Below are 11,497 nucleotides of genomic sequence, written 5' to 3'. Positions count from 1 at the left end.
GGAAGATGCTCTCATCGCGGGCTTCCCTGAGGCTGCGGCCTCGGGACGTGGGGATGCAGCACAGAAAAACGCTGGTCACTCCACCGTCTCCAGCTAAGTGAGCTGTGGGGAGCTGTCTCTCGGATGTGGGTGCCTGGTCCCCAGGGTGTCATGTTCTGTTGGGCTCTGTGAGGTCACTGCCTGGGGTCCCCTGACCGATGCTTCCTCCTCACACAAGATGTCCCCATGGTCCCCTGGGCTGCTGACTGCTCGCCCTCCACCCCACGCCTGTCCACACACAGTCACCCCAACACGGCCCACCCCACAGCCCCCGGGGAGGCCTGGGTGCAACCAGGGCCCCAGCTTTGAGGACGCAGAGCCGGGTTCAGACCTGGGTCCCCCTCCTCACCAGTGACGTCACCCCGGACAAGCCGTGGGCCTCTCAGTCCTCCCCAGTCTCCCCAGCTGCACAGTGGGGGTCGTTCTGGCATCTGCTTCCTAAGGACGTCATCAGGTGTACAGACCTGTCAGTGCGTGCAGTGCCTGTCAACCCGTGGGCTGCTGTCACATGTGGCTCGTGCACAGACCTAGCAGTGGAAGGATGACACAAGGGCTGGGCGTACAGAGAACGCAGCTCACACAGGCCTGGGTCTGCTCTGGGGTCTGGGGAGTCACTTCCCCTCCCGCCTGTTCCTGGTCCCCCCGGGGAGGGGTGAAATGAAGTGATACTCAGACATCGTCCCCGCAGCGTACAACCTCCCGGCTCCTCCTATTCTGTTTAGACTCAGGTCCAGGTGCTCATCTCAGCCTAGGTGGGAGGCAGCCCCCACAGTGGCTCCCAGCACTCTGTGACTCTCTCTTTCTGACTCTCTCTGCATCTCCTCTCTGTCTCTGTCTCTGTCTCTGCCTCTGTCTCTGGGATCCACTGTTCTGGAGAAGCAAGATCAGATATTATGAGCTGCCCTATGAGGCCCCAGCTCAAAGAACTGACAGAAGGTCACTACCCACAGACAGTAAAGATCTGAGACTCCCCCCCCATCCAAATGGAATCCTGCCAATGCCCCGTGAATGATCTCAGAGGCAGACCCCACCCCAGTTGAGCCTCAGTTGAGACCACAGCCTCAGGCTCCTGGGAGACCTTGAGGCAGAGGCTCCTAGCTGAGGAGCCTGGATCCTGGTACAGAAGCTGTGAGATGGTCAATGTTCTTGTAAGCGTTAAGTTGGGCAGTGCTGTCACACAGCGTAGGCAGCCAGTTCCTCCCTCCAGGCCCGGGCCTGGCCCTGCCCTCCTCCTTCCTTCCCAGACCTTGTCCTCTGCAGCCTGCTCTGGGGATGGCCTGGCCCAGGCAGCCCCCTGGGCACCTTGGGGACCCCCTGCCCATCAGCCTGGCATCTCTCCCCCTCCCCATGCTATGGGCCCTGCGTGCGGCTAGGGGACTGGATGTCCCTGCCCCACGGCAGAGCCTCCTCCACCCCTTTCTTCTTTCCCCCATCACTTCCCCAGGGTAGGCTCCCCTTCTGACCCCCCGCCGGGCAGTCAGAGTGTGTGTGTGTGTGTGTGTGTGAGTGTGTGAGTGTGCCCATGTGGCGACATGGCCATTAAAACACAGATGGAACAAAACCAAATGCAGATGCTGCAGGCAGACCCAGCCTTGGGGACAAACTGAATCAGGATGTCGTGTGACGTGTTTCATCATGTGGAAATTAATAAAGAAACCTTAACTAAACTGGGTGCGGAGGGCCTGCAGGGGGAGCTCTCATACCCCATTACACACATCAATTGCACAGAACAGGAAGAGACACACACTTGCATCTTGGACAGGAAGTAAAACTACTTTACTACAGAAGGAAGATTTCTCTGCCCACCTAGCAACAGCCCAGCCAATCAGAAACCCAGCAGCCCAGCCAATCAGAAACACTGCAGCCCAGCCAATCAGAAATGCCACAACCTAGCCAATCAGAAACACTGCAGCCCAGCCAATGAGAAGCTGTTGCTGCCCTGGTCTGATCCTCTCCCCAGCAGACTTTCCTTTAGAGCAGCCCCGCCCTCTGCCCCTTTTCTCTATAAAAGCAGCTCCTTCCTGTGTTCTCAGATTTGCTTATGGCTCACGGTAGTTTGTGTATCTGAATTGCAATTCTTTTGGCTGTTCCCAAATGAATTCATTTTGAGGCTCTGCAAGTCAACGGTCAGGACCTCTGAAAGATTTAAGGTGTGCCAAGTAGATTTTCGGGCTGTCCCAGAGGGTTCTAGGCTGCTTGAGACACAGTCCCTCAGTGGGCTGGTGACCCCAAAACTCTCATAATCAAATCTGGAGAAAGAGGCAGTTTCCTAAGGAACTGTGGATGTGGCTTTTAGCACCTGGAGTAAATCAGAACCAGGTACATAGAAAACCCACAAAGCACTTGAAAGAGCTGTGTTGGCAAAAGCGGTGACTGGGTGGTGCAAAGAGGAGAAAGGCTCTGATTTCCACAAGGGATCAGGTGCAGGTCCCAGCACCTCCTTCAGTGATGGCCAGAGCAAGTGAGGGGCACGTGGAAAAGGAAGGGGGTCTCAGAGGACAGAGCCAAGAGGTCAATGGACCAGGACCCCAACATAAACTTCTGGGAACACCCCACCCCCAGAGTAACGAGACCCGACAGTGTTGTCCCAGCGGGACTGCAGAACTGCCATGGGCCGCGGCTGCTGTGTCCCCCGTTCTTCTTTCTCATGCAGGGCGTGTCGAAGTCATTTGCCCTCTGTCCCACCGTGGGGGGTGAGCATGTGGGAGTCTGATGACTTCTCATTTAGTTCAAAGGCGTGCGATCTAGAGGCGCCGCTGAAGGATGTAGACCCCAAGACCCCAGATTCAAGCCCGCTGCCCTGATCTGAGGAGGCTTGGGGGAGCTGAGACGGAAGGTGGGGTGAAGACACGACCCGCAGAGGTGGCTTGAAGGATTGTGGCCGAGAGTGAGAGCTGGTGCAGACTGTGCGTGGGGGCTGGCCCGTCACCCCTTCCTGCAGCGCGCCCTTAGCCGAGGGCTTCCCACTGGAGAAGCGAAGTGCATCTCCCGGCCTCCTGCCTTTGGGTTTGGCACTGTGACTTGACTCAGAGACGAGGCGAAAATGACAGTGCGCCTGTTCTGAGTCTTTAAAGGACTCGAGTTTCTTCCTGACCTGCTGTGCCTTCGTCTTTGCTGTGAGATGAACATGTCTTGGTTAGCCCACCGGGTAAAGGATGAGGGACGTGTGGAGCAGAGCCACCTCTGATGAGCCAGCCCCAACCAATCCACCTCCTGGTTGCACCTCCAACCCAAACTGCAAGAGCAAACCCAGCGGAGATCAGCAGAGCTGCCCAACAGAGACCCACCAACATCAGCCGGTCCCAAGCTGACACCCAGATGGGAGAGCTAAGTGACCTTGTGTTGCTTTATGGCTCAGAGGCTTTGGGGTTGTCTGTTACACGGTAGTGGCTGACTGATTCCATCCTGTTATTTTCTCCTTAGATGATCTCATCCGTGCTGTGACGTCCATTACCAAATACAGATCAGGGACTCCAGAGTGTCTCTCTGCCACCTAGATCCCCGCTCTGAACTCCAGCTCCTACAAGACACTCCAACAGGGGGCCCTGGAGCTCCTTCAACCTCAGCCCCAGCCCTGCTCTTCTGGGGTTCCCTCTCCTGGGACTGAACCACCTCTCTCGCCTGCCTTTCCCACCATGATGTCGCCCTTCCGCGTGGCCCCTGAGTCCACGCGCTTCCCTGCGTCTCCAGCATGGCCCCCGAGTCCACGCGCTTCCCTCCGTCTCCAGCACGGCCCCCGAGTCCACGCGCTTCCCTCCATCTCCAACACTCTGGGGTTCAAAGGTAGTTTCCTCTTCCGGGGATGTCCTGCTCCCCCAGCCCCACCATAACTTACTTACCTCCCCCCGCTCTCCCTTTCTTAGCTCAAATGCCGCTTCCTCCAAGAAGCTCTCCCTGACCCCTCCTCCCTCACCTGGAGAGAGTCAGCCCTGCCCTTGTTGCCTCCAGATCTGTTTCTCTGAGTCTGTCCTCGTGTGCCTGGGTGTCTGCACGGCGTCCGCCTCTCCTGATAAGGCATCGGTTCTGCGGGGACTGTGCAGATTTGCTCCCTGCTCTCCCCCAGCAGCCAGCACCATGCCTGGCACGTGATAGGTGCTTGGAAATGTTTGGTCAAGAAGTGAACGGCTTCCTGAGGAAGTGTAGGATGTCAAGGACACAGAGAACAGTGGCATAGACTCTACAGAGAAGGCACACGGCAAGGATGACACTGGACCAGATCGCGGTCTATTTCACAGCAGATGGGGGACAGCAGCATCTTTCTGCCATGTGGTCTGGAGGACACAGGAAGAAGGGGTCTGGCTTGGCATCTCCTTGCCCAATCAGCATGTGCCCTCCTGCCTACATTGCTCGATGATCATAAAAGATCCCTCTGGGCTAGAGCCGTGGCCCTGGGTTCCACACCTTCAATGCTTTGGGGTCACCAAATGCTTCTCAACAAGCAGCTGGATGTGAGACCTGCAACCTGGAACAACACTCCAGGGGTCTAGGGGACCGCAAGTCAAGCCCCGAAGGAAAGAGCAGGCGGGCGGCTCCCTCTCACGGCAGGATGGTGTGCGCACAGGAGGCTGTGGGAGAGGAGAGAGGCGATGAGAGGGCAGGGGCCGCTCTCAGGGAGCCCACCTCTGCCCATGACATGTGCTGGCTCGCCCTCGTTTCATAAATGCTAGTCTTGGGCACCGCAGAGGGCAGAGCCACACAGCCCCTGGTCCTCTAGCCGCAGCCTCAGAGACCTGATCAGACAGAGCATCTGTGCCCCGGGCACCGCCTTTCGCTCCCTGTGCAGGGCCTGCCGGGGTGACAAGCTGATGCTGGTAGAGGACCAGGAGGCGGGCATGGGGACGCACATGCAGGCGTGCCTTCACAGTTGGCTTCAGATCTTTAAAAATGTGGCACTGTTGTCCTCTCATCTCTCCTTCCCCATGTGAGTCAGCTCTCTAGTGGGATGGGCAGGTGGGGCCAGGACGCTGTTGTCCTGGACCCAGAGCCTTGCAACTGTATTTACCGTCTTTCGGGAGAATGGTTGCACTCTTTGAGAGCTCCAACATCTCACACGTGTCTACGAATTTTTTCATACTTGGGAAGCTGGATGTGGTCTGTCTGCCTGCGGTTGGAAAGCAGAGTCACGTCAGAGTTTCCAGGTCCGGCCATTTGGGGCTGCACCGGACCCCCACAGCCCGCAGCCTCAGGGGGCATTTCCCACTTTCTCCAACTGGGCTGCTCATCCCACCCACTGGGGTGCCTGGAAGTGGGGTCATGCCCCTCCCCGACCCCGGTCACTTCCACACCACCCAGCCCACCCCCAGGCAAAACATCCTCGGGGCTCCACATCCAGCCTTTGCTGTCACCACTGCCTCTCCTCCCCTCCTCCCACTGTCAGCCTGTGGGGGGCGGCTACTTTTGCTTTCTGACTGCCCCCTTTGCAGTGGCCACTGGCCTCCCCCACTCACCGTGCTGTGGTCACCTCTGAGACCTGCCTGGGTGGTCCCGATGTCCAGGGCCCCATGCTCTACCCACCCACCCCAACCCAGCCCCACGTCACCCCTGCTGCAGCCTGCACCTCCTGGGCTGTGACTGACCCCTGTGGACTGCATGTTGAAGCCCTGTGTGATGGGGTCAGGAGGGGGGGCCTTGGGAGGTAATTAGGGTCAGATGGGGTCGTGAGTGTGGGGTCCTCGTGATGAGACTGGTGCCCCTGGGGGAAGAAGGAGACCAGAACTCTCTCCCCGGGCACACGAGCACAGCGAGAAGGCGGCCGTCTGCAAAGCAGGCAGAGGGTCCCCGCCAGGCCCGCAGCGTGCTGGACTCTGAGCTGCAAGGACCACGTGTCCGCGTGGAAGCACCCGGTCTGTGCTGGTCTGTGACGGTGCCAAGCTGCCTGGGCAGAGGTCTCCCTTTTGCCAATGTCCTCACCTCTGAGCTCCACCCTCCTCGGTCCCCCTCTGTCCCCCTCGGCGCCCCTCCCTGCCCGCACCCTCCGCACTCGCTGCCCAGGAGGCCCAGGCTGGGGGCTGGGGGCGGCCGGACTCACTGAAGAGCAGTAGGGTCTTGGAGGAGCGGCCGGCCCGGCCCAGGCGCAGGTGCACGAGGCCGGAGCTGTAGTCGGTGCACAGCACGCGGAAGCCCTCCACGCCCTTCACTGCAGGGGCACAGGGCACAGAGCCGCCACTCACACCTGGACCGCCCGCCCAAGTGCCCAATGCCCAGTGGGGGTCTGGAAGGGGTCGCAGAGCCACCCTGATCCCTCTCTCCAGGCCCAGCCTGGGCGCACGCGCGCCGTGTGGCTCTGGGAAGGCAAGACCTGGGGACCACAGCCAGCCTGGCCACCTTGTGCTTCGGTGTCTGTCCCGCCCACCCACGTTCTCGGGGGCAGAAGGGCAGCTGGGGGCAGTACGGTCAGGGGCATCGCGTCCAGTATCTCGGTGGCCTTAGCCAGGACTCTCCCACCCCAGGTCTTCCTTCGGGCCCGGCCATCAGACGTACGGGTGTTCCTGAACACGGCCTTCTTCCTGTCTTTCCGCAGAAGTAACGTGTGGGACTGGCACCCCTGCGACCTGCAGGGCAGGGGTGCTGAGAGCTCGCAGCCAGCGAGCCCCTTCTTGGCTCAGTTGTTCTGGAATTTTCCAGTATAGACTGGGGGAAGTGGGGTCCCACGGCGTATGGGAAACGCTCCAAACACCCCTGCCTGCCCAGTGCCAGTGGCTGCAGAGGCCTCTCCCATGCAGCCCTCTGGACTTTAGGGGCAGGAAGTGATGGGGGTCTGGCTGTGGGGATCCCTGTGGGATTTCCAGACCGACCCACGGGTCTGGCTGCCCCTCACCTGGGGAAGGGGAGATGCAGCCAGGGGTCTGCGAAGGGCGTGCCAGGACCCCGCCCTCGCGCACTCACCGGTTGAAGGCGAGGACCACCTTCAGCTGACCCGTTTTGTGAACCCTCACCATGCACGCCCCCAGCTTCCTCTTGTCTCTGCTCGGCAAGAATCCTGGGGCATTAGAGGCGATGGCAAGAATGTACCAGAACCCTGCAAACTGCAGAGAGGGAGGGGGAAGCACAGAGGTTAGTTCCCAGCCAGGACCCCAGAACTCACGGGACGAGTGACACTTGCCTGAGGCCCAGCCCGCCTCCAGAGTCCACGGCTACCCACCCCAGGCCGTGGAGGGCAGGTGCCCAGCTGGTCCGGCCCGAGGCAGCACAGGGCTGGGCCGTGGGCATCGCGTGGGAGCTGGCTTCTCGCGTGGTCCTCCTGGGGGCCCGCCCTTCCAGCTCGCCCCTGCACCCTGCCCACTGACTGTTCCTGCCGCAAACCCACGCTCCCACAGTCTTCTCAGCCTGCGCCCACAGCCGACCCCACCGGAACCTTCCATCCAGCCAGTGGTCTCGTTATTCCAGAACATGCTCTGCTCGTTCCACCTCCCCTCTGCCCACCTGGTATCTCCAGGCGACCTCAGGCCACACCTGTCTGGGGCCCTCCACTCTGCCCACTCGTTGGGGCTCTTGGGCCATGGAGCCCATGAACCTCCTATTAGCCTCAGGGTGCTGCCCGCTCTGTCCGGATGGCCCTTTGAAGATTTCTTCTGGGTGCCCGGGCGCCTGGCCCCGGGGACTGGGATCCCGTGACTTACCTTGTTCCAGTTGAGGTTGTGGACCTCCCTGGGGATCTGCTCCTGCGGCTGGGACCCCACAGCCAGCACCAGTGCCAGGGCCAGCGTGGGCAGCAACCGCCCCGGCCCCATCCTCACCCTCCTCCCTCAGCTGCCCTGATGCTGCCTTTAAATCTCCCTGCCCACCTGGCCCAGCCGTGGCATCGGGCCAACCCGGAGTCTCGGGCCAGCCTGGGGTGGGCCGACGGGGAGGGAGGGGGCTTTGGGCCCTCCCCTCCCCAGACACAGAGGGCCGGCCCGGGCACTCAGCCCTCGGGGCAGCACAGCCGCCAGTGGGCACTGCCTGTCTGGGAGGCCCCTGAAGACAGAGCCTCTGTGCCCATTAAACGCTCACCCCTTCCCCTCCCCCAGTCCCTGGCACCATCATGCTCCCGAGGTCACTCCCTTGGGCTTGGGGTCACCAAATGTCTCTTGGAGCTGTCACACCCCTGGGCCTCCTGTTCTAACCCCCCCCCCCCCAGGAGAGAGGCACATAGCGCAAGTTGACAAGAGAAAAAAACAGAAGTGTAAAAACAGCAAAGATGAAAGTCAACGACCATGCAGGCAGAGGACGTGATTGTATATGTAGAAAGCCTGAGAAAATAGACTAAAAACCAACTGTGAACAATAGAAATCCAATCAGTTATAAGGATATCAACAAATTATGAAGAGAAACATTATCTTTCATACATATGAGACCAACAAACAGTTACAAGTTATAATGAAAGTCAAGGCCTTGTTTGAAATGGCAAGAAAGATCGAGAGAAAGAAACCAGCTCCGGAGAGACCAGTGGAGACACACACACGGGAGCAGGAAGAAACGACAGCGAGGACGGAAATGGAAGGGAAGCAAAGTCAGAGGGAGAGAGGAGGGAAGAAGGGGGTTTGGAGACATCCCGGGGCTTCCTCTCCAAGCTGGGAATCGGCTCTCGGGTGGGTGGCAGCTGGGCCCTCAACAGGTAAGGCCTGGAGCCCAGAGCAGGGCGGGAGTCAGGCAGGAGCCAGGCAGGAGGGGTCCACTGCAGCTTCTTGGAGGGAGAAGGGCTCCCAGGGGCCCCCAGGCCCTGCATGGAAGGGCAGTGCCACACCCTGTGAGATGCCGCAAGATGCTGCTGGTCGGCCAGCGCTGGACCAGCTCCAGACGGGGGCACACAGTCGGGAACCTTCTAGCCTGAGGCCAGGAGGACTGTAGCCTTTGCCCCATGGAGGTTGGGGACAGACAGGTTTCCTCCAGGAATCTTGGCAGGAGACTAGCAAAACGTCCCCAGAGCCAGGGGCTGCCCGACCTACAACACTCACGGGTCGCCTGCAGGTGGACGAGCCTGGACTGGGCCCCAGGACGGGGTGCAGGGCCCAGACAGCAAGGATCCACAGAGCTCTGACAGCGGGCGGCTCTCCAGGATGAACAAGGTGCAGGAGGCGACAGAGGATGCCATGGACTCAAGACGACAAAATGTCCCTTGAAGAGACGGTCACAGGACAAAATGAGACTGTGGAGTGACAGCACACGGTTTACACATGGAGAAACTAGGGAGACAATGTCGAGGAGAGAGAGAGAGCCCCCAGAGGAAAGAAGAAGGCGGAGAGAAGAGATCTCAGGGCCCAGAGCTGAGCAGGAGGCCGCGGGTGACAAGAAAGGGCCTGGGGGACGCTGAGGGGTCCTTGCGTGCGGCTGTTAGACATCCCAGAGGAGACGGGAGACTGTACAATCTCCCCAGGCTGCAGAAATCTCACAGGCGTTGGGGAGCGCAGGTTGAAAACGCTCAACATGCTGTAAGGCATGAGAGAAGACCCGGGCTGGGCACGTCCTGGGAAGCTTTTGGGCTCCAAGAACAGAGGATGTTTAGAAACTACTGGAAAGGAAGAATAGAGCATCCGTAGACTTTCCAGAGAAGAGGAGCGGCCCCCAGGAGCCCTGCAGCGCCCAGAATGCAGGAGGGGCGTCCCGGGACACGCGGACACCGTGGAGGAGGAGAGCCGGCAGCTCTCACTGCCCCAGCGCGTCGTGGCGGAGGCCGGTGGCCGGGAGGCCTGCGACACATGGGGCTCAACCTTAGGGAGAGTCACAAAGCAAAGGGGCAATTAGGCAGCAAAAGACACCTCCTCCAGGGGCATTGAGGCAGGTAAACGCACCCACCCCACGCCCCCGCGTCTCTCTGTGTCACTCCCTAGTGGTTTTCTATTAAGGACTCATGGCTCCCCGGGTCATCCACTTCATTTACCCACAACCCAGTATACTGTGTGTCAATTTCTCCATGTGGTGGGCTGAATGGCAGTGCCCAAGACGTCCACACCCCAATCCCCAGAGCCATGTGCTACCTCACATGGGACAAGGAACTTTGCTGATGTGAGGAAGGTAAGGATCTGGAGATGGGAGGTCATCCTGGATTATCCGGGTGGACCCCATGCCACCACAGGATCCTTAAAAGAGGGAGGCGGGAGAAAGAGAGAAAGACAGAAGAGACAGACAGAGAGAAGAGGAGGGGGCGGAGAAAGTACAAGAAGAAGGAGAAGGGGGTTCTAAGGACACGGGTGGAGGTCCAGGGAGGAGAGAAGATGCTACAAGGCCGGCTGTGAAGGTGGAGGAAGGGGCCACGAGTCAAGGAGTGCAGAGGCTTCTGGAAGCTGGAAAAGCCCAGGAAATGGACTCTCCCGGAGCCTCCAAATGGAACCCCCTGTGGACACTTTCGCTTTAGCCCCATGAGACTGATTTTGGACTTCCGACCTCCAGATCTACAAGGTAAGAAGTGTGCGCTGCTTCGAGCCCAGAGTTTGCAGTCATGGGAACTCACCCACCGTAGCGCTGACGCTCCCTGGGCGCAGGGACTGGTCACCTGGGCTCATGGCCGGAACTCCCGTGCGCGGTCAAGTCCTTCGGTGTGCTACGCTGCCCTTCAACAATTCTGGGATGCACGGAGTCGTTGAGTCTCTTCAGCTCTCAGATTATGGATCTTCCAGGAGGATGGACACTCTGCCTCAAACAGGATCACTCTGAGGGCTCCGGGCGGTGTGAGGCCTCAGGGTCCAGGGCTCAAGAGGCTTGGTCCACCTTGGTTGGGTCCCTCCCTCCGGCCTGGCCGGGGTTTGGGACCCAGGCCCCACTTCCCTCTCTGACGCGCTGCCCCACAGCTCTCTTCCTCTCGCCTGTCCCTGGGCCTCAAACAGCTTCAATCCCCTTGGCAGCTTCAGCCCGAGCCCCTCTGAGGCCCCTCTGAGGTCATTCTCCTCTCACACGGGCAGGGTCAGGCACAGATGTGAGCCCTGCCAACATCCAGACGGTTCACGGCTGTGCGTCCCTGGGCATCTGGCTCTGCTGGGTGCGGACCCTACACAGAGAATGGGGACATTTATGTGATCTCAGGTGAAGAGGTCACCTCGACCACCCCTGCCCAAGCCGCCAAACCTCCCCAAACAGAGTCACCCCCTCTTCCCTCCTCCCTTGCCCGAGGGCACCTGACTTGCCGTCTTGGAGATCCTCCATGAGGAGCTACGTGGGACTCGATTCTGAAGGTGCTACCCCAGGAGAGCTGCGTGCTCACTCTGGGTGGAGCTGAATTTGTCAGTGCGTGTGTGCGTACCAGAAATTCTGGATTTCACAGGCGGCCTGGGCAGCCGGCAGCAGCTCCCGCAGGCTGAGAGCTGCCTCATGGTCACACTCAGAGGTCGAGTTGCCAGAACTGCTTTTAGCATAAAATGGAGAAAGTATCCTGCATTGACCAGAGAGTCAGGAGGGAGGAAGCATGCAGCCATCTGAACACAGTTTAATACAAAGAATTGATAATTGGTTACATGGGGGTGGGTACGAAAGGTGAAGAGAGCTG

At 59.6% G+C, this 11,497-nt stretch overlaps 1 protein-coding gene across 1 annotated transcript; it reads right to left on the bottom strand.

The window, feature by feature from the left end:
- Positions 1 to 4,575: 4,575 nt before the first annotated feature.
- LOC124233691 (epididymal-specific lipocalin-10-like) lies at positions 4,576 to 7,769 on the bottom strand. Its single transcript, XM_046650815.1, has 6 exons — positions 7,659 to 7,769; positions 6,925 to 7,064; positions 6,520 to 6,590; positions 6,068 to 6,175; positions 5,042 to 5,140; positions 4,576 to 4,604 (listed from the first exon to the last, which is right to left on the bottom strand). The coding sequence occupies exons 1-6, from the start codon at positions 7,767 to 7,769 to the stop codon at positions 4,576 to 4,578; spliced, it is 558 nt and encodes a 185-aa protein (XP_046506771.1).
- Positions 7,770 to 11,497: the final 3,728 nt, after the last annotated feature.

The sequence above is a fragment of the Equus quagga genome, unplaced genomic scaffold (assembly GCF_021613505.1).
Source record: "Equus quagga isolate Etosha38 unplaced genomic scaffold, UCLA_HA_Equagga_1.0 209742_RagTag, whole genome shotgun sequence".
Classification (NCBI taxonomy): Eukaryota; Metazoa; Chordata; class Mammalia; order Perissodactyla; family Equidae; genus Equus; species Equus quagga.
This window is presented reverse-complemented; position numbering and strand designations above follow the sequence as displayed.